Source organism: Anomaloglossus baeobatrachus, chromosome 3 (genome assembly GCF_048569485.1).
Source record: "Anomaloglossus baeobatrachus isolate aAnoBae1 chromosome 3, aAnoBae1.hap1, whole genome shotgun sequence".
NCBI classification, from domain to species: Eukaryota; Metazoa; Chordata; class Amphibia; order Anura; family Aromobatidae; genus Anomaloglossus; species Anomaloglossus baeobatrachus.
Window position 1 is genome coordinate 59,545,975 of NC_134355.1, and position 14,288 is coordinate 59,560,262.

Here is a 14,288-nt window from a genome sequence, read left to right on the forward strand (position 1 = left end):
TTGCGGTTAAGGATGGAGAACCGCCGCTGCTAAATGTGGGTACTCCCAGAGCTGGTGGTGATTGCAGCAATGGTGTTAGGCCTAGAGATAAGAGAACCGGCCGTGGTTCGGCTCGAGTTCGGTTCGCCGAACGGAGGTCTCGTTCGAGTTCGGTTCGGCAAACCACTCGAACCGCATAGGAAACAATGGGAGGCAATCACAAACACATAAAAACACCTAGAAAACACCCTCAAAGGTGTACAAAAGGTGACAAACAACTCACAACACAGCACAAACACATGGGAAAGTGACAAGGACATATACTCATGCGAAAACAAAAGAGCGTAACGAGGAAAAAGAGGAGGAGACACAGATATAGGCATGGCATGCCCTTCTAAAATCATGTAAACCACCGCAAGGTTACTCCAAGCGGAGTCTCCCTTTTTCCCAAAAATTGGGCCACACACACCCCCACCCCTTCAGTGGCAGCACTTGTGCCCCAGTTGTACACTTCACAGCTAGATTTGCATCAAGCACATTCAAAAATATGCCATACTTAACCGTTCCCAGGATGACACCGGGGTAGGTAGCAAAGTCTTTCCTGATCCCAGCTCTGTTCATCTTGGCTCCTTTTAAAAACAATGTAAGCAAGGGTTACTCCAAGCGGAGTCTCCCTTTTTTCAAAAAATTGGGCCCCACACACACCCACCCCTTCAGTGGCAGCAGTTGTGCCCCAGTTGTACACTTCACAGCTAGATTTGCATCAAGCACATTCAAAAATACGCCATCCTTAACCGTCCCCAGGATGACACCGGGGTAGGTAGCAAAGTCTTTCCTGATCCCAGATCTGTTCATCTTGGATCATTTTTAAAATGTAAGCAAGGGTTACTCCAAGCGGAGTCTCCCTTTCTTCCAAAAATTGGGCCACACAGACACCCCATCAGTGGCAGCACTTGTGCCCCAGTTGTACACCTCACAGCTAGATTTGCATCAAGAACATTAAAAATCCACAAGCATTTACTCTCCCCAGGATGACACAGGGGTAGTAAATTCCTTGCCGATCCATGACTTGTTCATTTTGATGAACGTTAGTCTGTCCACATTGTCACTGGACAGACGCGTGCGCTTATCTGTCAGCACACACCCAGCAGCACTGAAGACACATTCAGAGACAACGCTGGCAGCTGGACACGACAAAATCTCCAAGGCGTAACTGGAGAGCTCTGGCCATTTTTCTAGATTTGAAGCCTAAAATGAGCAAGGCTCCATTTGCAAAGTCATGGCATCGATGTTCATTTGGAGATACTCCTGTATCATCCTCTCCAGCCGTTGACTATGTGTCAAACTTGTTGTCTCTGGTGGCCTTGCAAAGGATGGTCTAAAAAATTATGAAAAGATTCAATAAAATTGCTGTTACCAGCACCAGATACGGTGCTACTGGTATGGGTAGACTGTTGAAGATGACGAGACCATTGCATGTTTGTCAAGTTACAACTGGGAGATTCACTCCCTGCACCTGCACGGTTGTTTGGTGGAAAAGCCGAGCTAAGATCGAGTAACAGCTTCTGCTGATACTCCTGCATACGTGCGTCCCTTTCTATGGCTGGAATTATGTCACAAAATTTGGACTTGTACCGGGGATCTAATAGTGTGGCAAGCCAATAGTCATCATCACTTCTGATTTCGACAATACGAGGGTCATGTTGGAGGTAGTGCAGCAAGAAGGCGCTCATGTGTCTTGCGCAGCCATGCGGACCAAGTCCACGCTGTGTTTGTGGCATAGAGGTGCTAACCGTTCTTTCTTCCTCTGACATCTCCCCCCAACCTCTTTCAACTGAAATATGACCAAGGTCTCCCTCATCCGCTGAGTCTTCCATGTCCATGGACAGTTCGTCCTCCATTTCTTCATGTTCTCCTGCACCTTCCTCAACATTTCGCCTGCTACCATGCGCCCTTGTTGATCCCTGTCCCCCATGGTCCCATGCCTGCCGCGTTGGTGATGATGAACGTCTGGACCTTGGTGATGTTGTTGTCTCTTGCGCATATGAATCCTCCTGTAGTTTCTCCCCTTCCTGTTGTCCCACCTCCTGACTCCGAATAGTGTTTAGCGTGTGCTCCAGCATGTAAATGACTGGAATTGTCATGCTGATAATGGCATTGTCAGCGCTAAACATATTCGTCGCCATGTCGAAACTGTGCAGAAGGGTGTATAGGTCCTTGATCTGAGACCACTCCATCAGGGTGATCTGCCCCACCTCTGCATCTCGTTGGCCCAGGCTATACGTCATGACGTATTGCACCAGGGCTCGACGGTGCTGCCACAGTCGCTGTAACATGTGGAGAGTCGAATTCCAGCGTGTCGGCACATCGCATTTCAGGCGATGAACCGGCAGGCCGAAAGACTTCTGGAGCGATGCAAGTCGCTCAGCAGCGGTGGTTGAACGGCGGAAGTGAGCAGACAGTTTTCGTGCCCTGTTCAGAAAATTGCTGGACAACAAGGTTCAACACGTGAGCCATACAAGGCACGTGTGTCACCTTGCCCAGGCGAAGGGCCGCACCCAGGTTTGCAGCATTGTCGCACACAGCCTTACCAGGCAGCAGGTTGAGTGGAGACAACCATTTACCAAACTCAGTCCCCAGAGCTGCCCACAACTCAGCCGCTGTGTGACTCTTATTTCCAAAACATTTCAAGCTAAAGACCGCCTGATGCCGTTGCGCTCTGCTGCCAGCATAGTAATGAGGGGTGCGTGATTCCTTCTGCGCAGTTAGAACGCTGGTGGCCTGACCAGGCAGGCTTGGGGCGTGGAGGACCCAGACGAGGTGGAGGAGGCAGAAGCAATGGTGGAACTTGGACAGACAGAGGATTGACACACAAGTCGTGGGGACGGCAAGACTTGTGCAGCAGACCCTTCACCATCTATTACCATAGTTACCCAGTTCCCAGTCAGCGACATGTAACATCCCTGTCCATGCTTACTGGTCCAAGTATCGGTGGTGAAATGCACCCGTTCACACACAGAGTTTCTCAAGGAAGCGGTGATGTTGTGTGCGACATGCTGGTGTAGCGCAGGCACACCTTTCTTAGAGAAGTAGTGGCGACTGGGCATTTGGTACTGGGGCAAAGCGACAGACATAAGGTCTCTAAAATCCTGTGTGTCCACCAGGTGGAAAGGCAGCATTTCGGTAGCCAAGAGCTTACAGAGGGATAAAGTCAACCTCTTAGCTTTGTCATGGGTCGCAGGAAATGGCCTTTAATTTGTCCACATCTGAGGGACAGAGATCTGGCTGCTGTGTGTAGACGGTGTTGAGTAGGGTGTCCCTGGAAAAATGCAGGTTTGTGAGGAAAGTGCAGGCGTAGACATGATGTTGCCTTCATCCAACGTTGGTGCTATCGATGTCTGAGAGAGCTGTACACACGCACTTGTTTCCCCTTCCAAACTAACTGACGACCTACCAAGCAAACTGCCTGTTGCGGTTACAGTGGTGGAAGTTGTGCGTGGAAAACCAGGTGTGACAGCTGTCCCCACAGTCCTAGAAGATGAAGAGCGTGCGGATGCACTGGAAGGGGCAGGCGGTGGATGGTTCGCTCCGCTAGGCCGCATTTCAGCACGGTGAGCTTCCCACTGGGACATATGATATTTATTCATGTGACGATTCATGGAAGAAGTTGTCAAACTGCTGAGGTTTTGCCCTCTACTAACAGAATCACGACAAATTTTACAGATCACATAATTTGGGCGATCTTTTGCTATGTCAAAAAAGGACCAGGCTAGGCAAGGCTTAGAGGGCATGCGACCTGCTGATCCACCCCGACTTGTGCTCAGAGGCAGAGTGGTGGCTGAGGATGCAGTTATAGACGTGCTACCAGTGCTCCGACTCTGTCCAGGAAGGCGCAAGGTAACTTCGTCGTCAGTTGCATCCTCCTCCACCGCATCTGTTGGTGTTGACCTCCTCGAGTGCCTGACTGTGGGTTGACAGTAGGTGGGATCTAGAACTTCCTCATCAATTGTTATGTTTGCACTCCCCTCACCCTCAGACCGAGCCTCTTCTTGCCCAGACCGAATATTTATGTTGTCATCCCAATCTGGTATCTGCGTCTCATCATCATCAGTATGTTCCTCATTGTCTATAACAACAGGTGTTACAGTTTGTGAATAAGGGTCAACATTATGCTCAGAAACTTGGTCCTCACGGCCTGAATCAGAGTCACAAAGGTTCTGGGCATCACTGCAGACCATTTCCTGGTCTGTACTCACTGTAGCTTGGGAGCAGACCTCTGATTCCCAGGCTATAGTGTGACTGAACAGCTCGGCAGACTCAGCCATCTCAGTTCCACCATACTGTGCAGGGCGGATGGAGACTTCAGAGCTGGGAGAAAGCAAGTTTGATTGGGATGACAACTCAGAGGACTGGTGTTTTTTGGATGCGGTAGTTGAGGTGGCGGAGAGGGGACTTGTTGGACCACTTGAGATCCATTCAAGCATTTTCTTATTTTGGCCATCATCTACCTTTGTTCCAGTTGTTCGTGTCCGTAAAAAAGTGAGCACATCGGATTGTCCATGGTAAGTAGTAGACATCTTACTTTTGCTGGAAGATGGTCTATCTTCAGCAGATGTTAATGGAGCTTTGACACCTTCCCCACGGACAAACCCTTTTTTTTCCTTTTCCAACACGCCTCTTCCCCTTTCCACCAGCATCTGTCATTTTGCCACTCATTTTGATTGCGACAAGATTGGGCACTTAAAATGTGGTAGTAAAAATTGAGAGGTGGTGTAGATTGCAGCGGTGGTCTAGCTTTATTAACAGCAGAATAATAAAGAATAAATATCCCTGACAATGCAACTACGGCCCTTAAACTGGCAGCATCAATTGCTAGTATAATGGCTTAGTAACAATGAGTTTCAGTGTGCAATGCAGAGGTGCTGCAAATAGCTTTGCACTAGTGGGACACTAATGGAAGTCCAACAGCCACTTTTAGGATGCCACTAAGTTTACTCAGTGTTTGCTAGTATAATGGCTTAGTAACAAGGAGCTTGAGTGTGCAAAGGGCAGGAGGGTACAGTGGCAGGGTTGTGGGTCTGGGTAGAGGAAAGGAAGCCTCACTTTCTATCCCTCCTAATGGGGAAATGCAGCGAGGAAGTCCCTGACCTTAGCTACACAGACGCTGGTATCTTCTGTAGCTGTTAAAATCTGTTTTCACGGACCTGACTGCCACCTATGGCTCTGAGCCTGCTGTTATTAGCCCTTACAAGGGCTAATAGAAACTTCTATCCCTATGCTGTACAGCGCTGTGTATGGAGCGTACACAGCAGTATCGGAGACAGGAGGTGCACCTGCGGTGACTGACACCCAGACGCAGAAGGCAAATAATGGCGTCTGGACGGGCAGATAACCGTTTTTATAATGCAGGGACATGTGACATGGACATCCTATCACACATGCCGTTGCTTCTCTGGCTAAAAGTCCACTTAGCTATGTGTGTGTCTGGGATTGGCTGACATGCTGGCCCGCCCCACTACACGCGCGCGCTTAGGGAAGGAAGACAAGGAAAAAAAAATGGCGATCGCCATTATCCCAGCAGCAGTGATCTGAATGCGCTGTTCTCGCACACTATACACTGAAATTTCATAATAGTGTGAGTCACAGAGTGACTTACACTATTACAGCGGAAAGCCAGCTAGTAATTAGCTTGGCTTTTTGCTGCTAGAACCATTCTCGAACGTAACTTGAACTATCGAGCTTTAGCAAAAAGCTCGAGTTCTAGTTCGATCTAGAACAGCCCCCAAAATCGCTCGAACCGCGAACTGGAGAACCACGAACCGCGCTCAACTCTAGTTAGGCCCTCCGCAGGTAGGGCTGTGCCTGGGAGATGATGAGGAATAATAACGGAGACCACACCGGGTTGTCTTTAACAGTCTCTACTTACTTGGACCCAGGGCTTGCTGGTTCAGGTCCCTTGGAGTATCAGTGCCAATGTAGTGACCCAGGTTGCTCTGTCCCCGACACTCTCTGTTGGTTGGGTTCCCATAGCGTAGAGCATTTGGGGCCCAACTGTCCCTTTTGGGGTACAGTCTCCTTCTCCATACGGCGGGCAGTGCGGCGGACCCTGTGGGGAGGTAAGTGTCCAAACCCCAATCCTAGTTTACTGCTGATGTCCCCGGATTATTTGGTTCGGTGAAGTCCGTGAAAGTGTGCTCACCGGGCAGGTATTTATCAAGCCGTGGAAAAAGGGAGAACCAGAGCAAAAAGCTGAATCAAAAATTACAAAGTTTTTTATTTTTATATTCAAGGTGCACAGTGCAATACATGAAACATTGATGTTCAATAAAAAGAGGGGGTGGGGAGCATAGGAACAAAACAGATCAACATTAGCCGGGTGTGGACTAACAGGCAAGAAAATGTTCAAATATAGAAAAACCCCTGATTGCCTACAATGAAGAAGATCAATATGCTATATGAGGGCATTTGAGTGTGGTTAACCTGGGGGAGTGAAGACACAGAGGACTCAAGCTGTTGGTAATCAAATGTGGTTTGGCAAAGGAAATGATTAACAATCAGGAGACAACCCAATGTAGGGGAAATCAGATCATACATGAATAGCACAAAATCCCAAGTGGGAAGAGATGTGCTCCTGACTGAACAATGAAAGGGCTAAGCCAAAGGAATGCCACAGTGGAAAATGAGGTGTAATCACACAGTTAGGCGAACCCCCTAGATTTGTTGAAACAAGGGGGGAGTCAGATGGAAACCGAAAACTCTAGGGCAGATCTAGATGTTAGATAAGAGTCATTAATAGGCAGTATAGCTTGCAAGCAGGAAAGATTCCAGGATGCAAAGTAGGTGCAATAGTAGTAAATTACATGGAGTAAATAAATCCCTACAGAGCAGAAGTACTCCCAACTATATGGCCAAAAATAGGCCAGTAACTACCTAGAGTTAGTGAATGGTGTGAAAAATATATAAAATGTCCATGGGACACAGAAACCCCCCAAGGAGGTTGATAACCCCGAGGCAGGGTAGTAAATGGAAAGTCTGCCAGACAAAAAGCCAAGGGGGTTTGTTTTGGGTGGAACAAGGAACAACGGCAGGTTAACTCAGCGGCAGAAAGGGGGGTAGAGATAAGGGCAAGTGCCCGGTAGAGTGAACATATGTTACCTGAGACCGGTGGCAGGGGGCCCGACGCACGTTTCGCGGCTATCAGCGCATCGTTTGCCGCTTCATCATGATAGCTGATGATAGCTGATAGCCGCGAAACGTGCGTCGGGCCCCCTGCCACCGGTCTCAGGTAACATATGTTCACTCTACCGGGCACTTGCCCTTATCTCTACCCCCCTTTCTGCCGCTGAGTTAACCTGCCGTTGTTCCTTGTTCCACCCAAAACAAACCCCCTTGGCTTTTTGTCTGGCAGACTTTCCATTTACTACCCTGCCTCGGGGTTATCAACCTCCTTGGGGGGTTTCTGTGTCCCATGGACATTTTATATATTTTTCACACCATTCACTAACTCTAGGTAGTTACTGGCCTATTTTTGGCCATATAGTTGGGAGTACTTCTGCTCTGTAGGGATTTATTTACTCCATGTAATTTACTACTATTGCACCTACTTTGCATCCTGGAATCTTTCCTGCTTGCAAGCTATACTGCCTATTAATGACTCTTATCTAACATCTAGATCTGCCCTAGAGTTTTCGGTTTCCATCTGACTCCCCCCTTGTTTCAACAAATCTAGGGGGTTCGCCTAACTGTGTGATTACACCTCATTTTCCACTGTGGCATTCCTTTGGCTTAGCCCTTTCATTGTTCAGTCAGGAGCACATCTCTTCCCACTTGGGATTTTGTGCTATTCATGTATGATCTGATTTCCCCTACATTGGGTTGTCTCCTGATTGTTAATCATTTCCTTTGCCAAACCACATTTGATTACCAACAGCTTGAGTCCTCTGTGTCTTCACTCCCCCAGGTTAACCACACTCAAATGCCCTCATATAGCATATTGATCTTCTTCATTGTAGGCAATCAGGGGTTTTTCTATATTTGAACATTTTCTTGCCTGTTAGTCCACACCCGGCTAATGTTGATCTGTTTTGTTCCTATGCTCCCCACCCCCTCTTTTTATTGAACATCAATGTTTCATGTATTGCACTGTGCACCTTGAATATAAAAATAAAAAACGTTGTAATTTTTGATTCAGCTTTTTGCTCTGGTTCTCCCTTTTTCCATGTATTTTGAGCTGCTGAAAACCTGAGCTGGCCTGTCCACCAGGTTTATCTAACTGTATTTTCCCTATGGAATGTATATTTCTCATATTTATCAAGCCGTGTAGAACTGGTGCCTGATCTAGGGCCCTGTGCCCCGTGCGTGCTCCGGTCCCAGCGGTATCTCTGGTACCCGACCTGGTGACCTCTCTACTGTGCCCCCGGGTCACCGTTACACAGACCCAGCTCCGGCACGTCCGCACACCTCTCCTGTGTGCCACACTTCTCTAGACTCTCTACTGACTGCTGACCCCTCTCACTAGGCTGGCTAATCCCAGGGACTCGTTCCTTTCCATCGTGACCATCCCCTTACATGGTTAACCCTCTATGCCCAGTGTGGAGTGGAGAACTAGGATTTTAGTTGTGCTTTGGTGGTATCGGCACTGGTACTCCAGGCCCAGGGGGTAGGTCCTGCATCCCAAGAGGATGCAGTTCCTTGCAGTGCCCTGAGTGTCTCAGGGGCGCTACACATGTCTCTGTGATGCCCTGTGATCTTCTCTCCAGTACACCTGTACCTGTGTTATGTCCCTGGCCTTTTGCATTCCTGCACATGTCTCTGTGATGCCCTGTGATCCTCTCTCCAGCACACCTGTACTGTGTTATGCCCCTGGCCCCTTTCTCTGTGATGCTCTGTGATTCTCTCTCCAGCACACCTGTACTGTGTTGTGTCCCTGGCCCCTTCCATTCCTGCACATGTCTCTGTGATCCTCTCTCCAGCACACCTGTACCTGTGTTATGCCCCTGGCCCCTTTCTCTGTGATGCCCTGTGATCCTCTCTCCAGCACACCTGTACTGTGTTATGCCCCTGGCCCCTTTCTCTGTGATGCCCTGTGATCCTCTCTCCAGCACACCTGTACTGTGTTATGCCCCTGGCCCCTTCCTCTGTGATGACCTGTGACCCTCTCTCCAGCACACCTGTACTGTGTTATGCCCCTGTGATCCTCTCTCCAGCACACCTGTACTGTGTTATGCCCCTGTGATCCTCTCTCCAGCACACCTGTACTGTGTTATGCCCCTGGCCCCTTCCTCTGTGATGCTCTGTGATCCTCTCTCCAGCACACCTGTACTGTGTTATGCCCCTGGCCCCTTCCTCTGTGATGCTCTGTGATCCTCTCTCCAGCACACCTGTACTGTGTTATGTCCCTGGCCCCTTCCTCTGTGATGCCCTGTGATCCTCTCTCCAGCACACCTGTACTGTGTTATGCCCCTGGCCCCTTCCTCTGTGATGACCTGTGATCCTCTCTCCAGCACACCTGTACTGTGTTATGCCCCTGGCCCCTTCCTCTGTGATGACCTGTGACCCTCTCTCCAGCACACCTGTACTGTGTTATGCCCCTGGCCCCTTTCTCTGTGATGCTCTGTGATCCTCTCTCCAGCACACCTGTACTGTGTTATGCCCCTGGCCCCTTCCTCTGTGATGCCCTGTGATCCTCTCTCCAGCACACCTGTACTGTGTTATGCCCCTGGCCCCTTCCTCTGTGATGACCTGTGATCCTCTCTCCAGCACACCTGTACTGTGTTATGCCCCTGGCCCCTTCCTCTGTGATGACCTGTGATCCTCTCTCCAGCACACCTGTACTGTGTTATGTCCCTGGCCCCTTCCTCTGTGATGCTCTGTGACCCTCTCTCCAGCACACCTGTACTGTGTTGTGTCCCTGGCCCCTTCCATTCCTGCACATGTCTCTGTGATGACCTGAGATTCTCTGCTCAGTGACAGATCAGTCTCGCTATACAAGTACAAGGTGTCTGGCTAAGGAAATAACCACGGTCCAATCAGCGCTAGTCTGCCTGTATCTGCAGCCAATGAGCGGGCGCTGTGGCGCAGAGTGGGCGGGGGCGCGGTGGCAGCGGAGTATGTGGCCGGCGCGGGCGGCAGTGTGCTCGGCGGTTGGGACTCCCGCACTGGGGATGACACATCATGGCTTCTCGCCTGTCCCAGTCTCACCTGAAGCTGGAGGCGGAGATTGAGCGCTGCAGGGCGGAATGCCAATGGGAGAAGATCCAGCTGCTGGTCCGGCAGCTGGCGCCCAAGGTCCAGGACAGCAGCGGTGAGTGGCACTGAGTGCGGAGACTACGACTCCCAGCAGCCGGCACTGGGAGCTGTGGAGCGATGTCACATTGCAGGGTGGAGTAGGTGGCGGCAGGTGACCTGGCGGAGACCGCACACACTACCAGCACTGGTGTGTACATAGCTAGAATACAGGAAGTCACAGGAGGGGGAAACCGCAGGGTAAAACCGGCCCGGCAGCATAGCGCAGCCGACACAGAACCGGCACAGAGCACAGCCGGCACAGAACCGGCACAGAGCACAGCCGGCACAGAGCACAGCCGGCACAGAGCACAGCCGGCACAGAGCACAGCCGGCACAGAGCACAGCCGGCACAGAACCGGCACAGAGCACAGCCGGCACAGAACCGGCACCACAGCCGGCACAGAGCACAGCCGGCACACAAGTGGCACAGAGCACAGCCGGCACACAAGTGGCACAGAGCACAGCCGGCACACAAGTGGCACAGAGCACAGCCGGCACACAAGTGGCACAGAGCACAGCCGGCACACAAGTGGCACAGAGCACAGCCGGCACACAAGTGGCACAGAGCACAGCCGGCACAGAACCGGCACAGAGCACAGCCGGCACACAAGTGGCACAGAGCACAGCCGGCACACAAGTGGCACAGAGCACAGCCGGCACACAAGTGGCACAGAGCACAGCCGGCACAGAACCGGCACAGAGCACAGCCGGCACAGAGCACAGCCGGCACAGAACCGGCACAGAGCACAGCCGGCACAGAACCGGCACCACAGCCGGCACAGAGCACAGCCGGCACAGAACCGGCACAGAGCACAGCCGGCACACAAGTGGCACAGAGCACAGCCGGCACACAAGTGGCACAGAGCACAGCCGGCACACAAGTGGCACAGAGCACAGCCGGCACACAAGTGGCACAGAGCACAGCCGGCACACAAGTGGCACAGAGCACAACCGGCACAGAACCGGCACAGAGCACAGCCGGCACACAAGTGGCACAGAGCACAGCCGGCACACAAGTGGCACAGAGCACAGCCGGCACAGAGGGTATTTCTAAACCTCCTGCCCTCATACACAACATAAATGGGTAGAAACAAGTAACTTTACAATTTACTTATTACCCATTCTCAAAATGAAATTTTCTAGTTTACTGTTCGTTGCCTAGGTTACCGGCCACTGCTGCATTCTAGCATGCACAGCGCTTACAAGCTCTCTTCTATACAGCATGCTCTGAAGGTGGCCAGGATGTCTGGAGCCCACTGCCGTCTCCGGATCCCAGCAAGTGTCAGTGTGCTCCGCCAGGACCGCAGGGGCAGCGCTGTCTTACATCGGAGAGTTCAGGCTGACGCTGGTCCGAGCTGGTAATCAGGAGCACACTGCCTCCGCTCCCCCGGCATGGAAGCAGTGTGCTCCTGGTAAAAAAAATGAAAGAGACAACCCCTTTAAGTGCTCGCTGCATGGGCGGACATACCATTGGTGCAACCACAGAGGGGTCCAAGAAGTACAGCGGCCCATTTCTACCTATCAAGCAGGCAGAATTGTGCATGTAGATGAGTTCTTGGGCTACAAAGGGCCCATATATTGTTCTTGCACAGGGGCCCTTTTCTGTCTGTGTCCGCCAGTCGCCCGCTGTATATTGTTCCCAGTGGACCCATGAGCCTCATTTGCATACGATCCTGGAGTTTTTTTAGAATACTTTTAAGGCTGCTTTCACACATCAGTTTTTTGTCATCAGGCACAAAACGGCAGAAGCATGAAAAAACGCATCTGGCGCAAGACCATCCGGATTGCGCCAGATGGTCTTGCGTTCCATCCGGCTTTCGCCGGATCCGGCAAAATTTGCTTGTCCGGTGGCTGAATGGAACGTTGAGGTGAACGTTTTTGTCTCCGGCGAAAAACCGTATCGCGCCCGATCCGGCACCGTACGGCAAGTTTTATAATGGCAAAAACTGGATTACGCCCGCCGGATCCGTTTTTTTGAACTGAGCATGCTCAGTATCAAAACGGATTTGTCAAAAACCGGAAGAAACGGATGGAAAAAACTGATGGAACTGATCCATTTTTTCGCTGGATCCGTCGCATCACTTTTTTCGCCGGATCATGCCTGATGGCAAAAAACTGATGTGTGAAACCAGCCTAAGGCTATGTACGCACGTTGCCATTTTTTGTGACTACAAAGATGCAGTGTTTTTGGCCGCTAAAAACGCACTAAAACGCACCCACGGCAAAAATGCATCAGTAAAAACGCATGCGTTTTGGGTGCGTTTTGCTGTGTTTTTGATCTCTGCGTTTTGCTGCGTTTTTCCAATGCATTGCATGGGGGGAAAACACAGTAAAATGCAGAAAAGAATTGACATGACCATTTTGTTTTTCAGCAGAAAAGCACAGCTAAGGCTAAGTTCACATTTCCGTTGTTTTTCATCAGTCACAATCCGTAGCCTTGAGGAATTACGGCATCCTGCAAAATATTTTGCAGGAATCCTGTTTTTCCCCATAGGCTTCTATTAGTGACAGATTGTGACTGATGATGCTGCGTTGCATCCGCTGCGTCGCGGTCAGTCGTTTTTTAACTGACCGCCGGGCGGGAGCAACGCAGCATGTAACTTTTTTGAGCAGCGCGATCCGTAGGTTTTCGCTGCGCATGCGCTCTCTGGCTCCCCGCCCCCGTAACCAGGATAAACATCGGGTAACCAAGCAATGCGCTTTGGTTAGTTACCCGATATTTACACTGGTTACGGGTGCAGGGAGCCAGCGCTAAGCTGGTATCCAAGATAAATATCGGGTAACCAAGCAAAAAGTGCTTTGCTTTTAGTTACCCGATATTTACCCTGGATACAGTGTGCAAGGAGGCCGACACTTCACCACTCGGCTCCGCCCCCTCCCGCACTCCGCATGTGTACACACACACTCACACACACTCACACACACTCACTCACTTGTCCCCAGCCCTGCAGTCCCCGCGGCACTGACGTCCTCAGCTCCACAGCTCCGCCCCCTCCCGAACTCCACATGTACACACGCATGTAGACACACACACACTCACTCACCTGTCCCCAGCCATGCAGACCGCGGTACTGACGTCCTCAGCTCCGCCCCCTGAACTCCGCCCCCCAGCACACAACGGAGTCCGACAAAGAAATTATTTTCTTTGTCGCCGTTGTCATCCGTCTTACAACGCATCAGTCACATGCGTCAAGCAACGCATGTGACTGATGCAAAACAACGGAAGTGTGAACTTAGCCTAAAAAAAAAAAAAAAAGCTGTGTGCGGACAACAAAAATGAAAACTCATAGGCTTAGCTGGGGAAGTAAAGTCATGCAGTTTGGAGCCGAAAAACGTACAGAAATGCACCTGAAAAACGCACAAAGACGAGGCAAAAAACGCACTGTCCGCACATAGCCTTATAAGGTATATAGCACTAAAATTGAGCAATATATTTTTATAAAGATTTTTTTCAGGTCACACAAGTAAATTTTGCTGACACTTTCTGTTGAAACCGATCAAGTGGCTTATTATAGGGGATATCCACAGCATTCTGGGGCTGCGCATTTCTGCAACAGAAGTGCCGGTGACATTGCAAACCCCACACGACTGGCGAGACGCACGCACAATCTTCAGGTATTGTGTACATGTATACTAATGAACACACTGGAGGACACCGACAGCCAAGGGCCCCTGTACACAAGCAGTAAATGGGTCCTTTGCAGTCAATACACACCCCCACACACACACACACACACACACACACACACACATACACACACATACACACACCCACACATACACACACACACACATACACACGCACACCCACACACCCACACATACACACACACACACCCACACAAACACACACATACACACGCACACCCACACACATACACCCACACATACACACGCACACCCACATACACACGCACACACACATACATACACACACACCCACCCACACACACACACCCACACATACACACGCACACCCACACACACATACACACGCACACACACATACACACGCACACCCA

At 50.6% G+C, this 14,288-nt stretch overlaps 1 protein-coding gene across 1 annotated transcript in view; it reads left to right on the forward strand.

The window, feature by feature from the left end:
- The first annotated feature begins 10,081 nt into the window (after positions 1–10,081).
- Positions 10,082–14,288, forward strand: part of TTC7A (tetratricopeptide repeat domain 7A) — a 515,691-nt gene continuing 511,484 nt past the window's right edge. Inside the window, exon 1 of the mRNA XM_075339201.1 lies at positions 10,082–10,282. Within this exon, the coding sequence (XP_075195316.1) occupies positions 10,153–10,282 (130 nt within the window). The 5' untranslated portion in view covers positions 10,082–10,152. The remainder of the gene's footprint in view (positions 10,283–14,288) is intronic.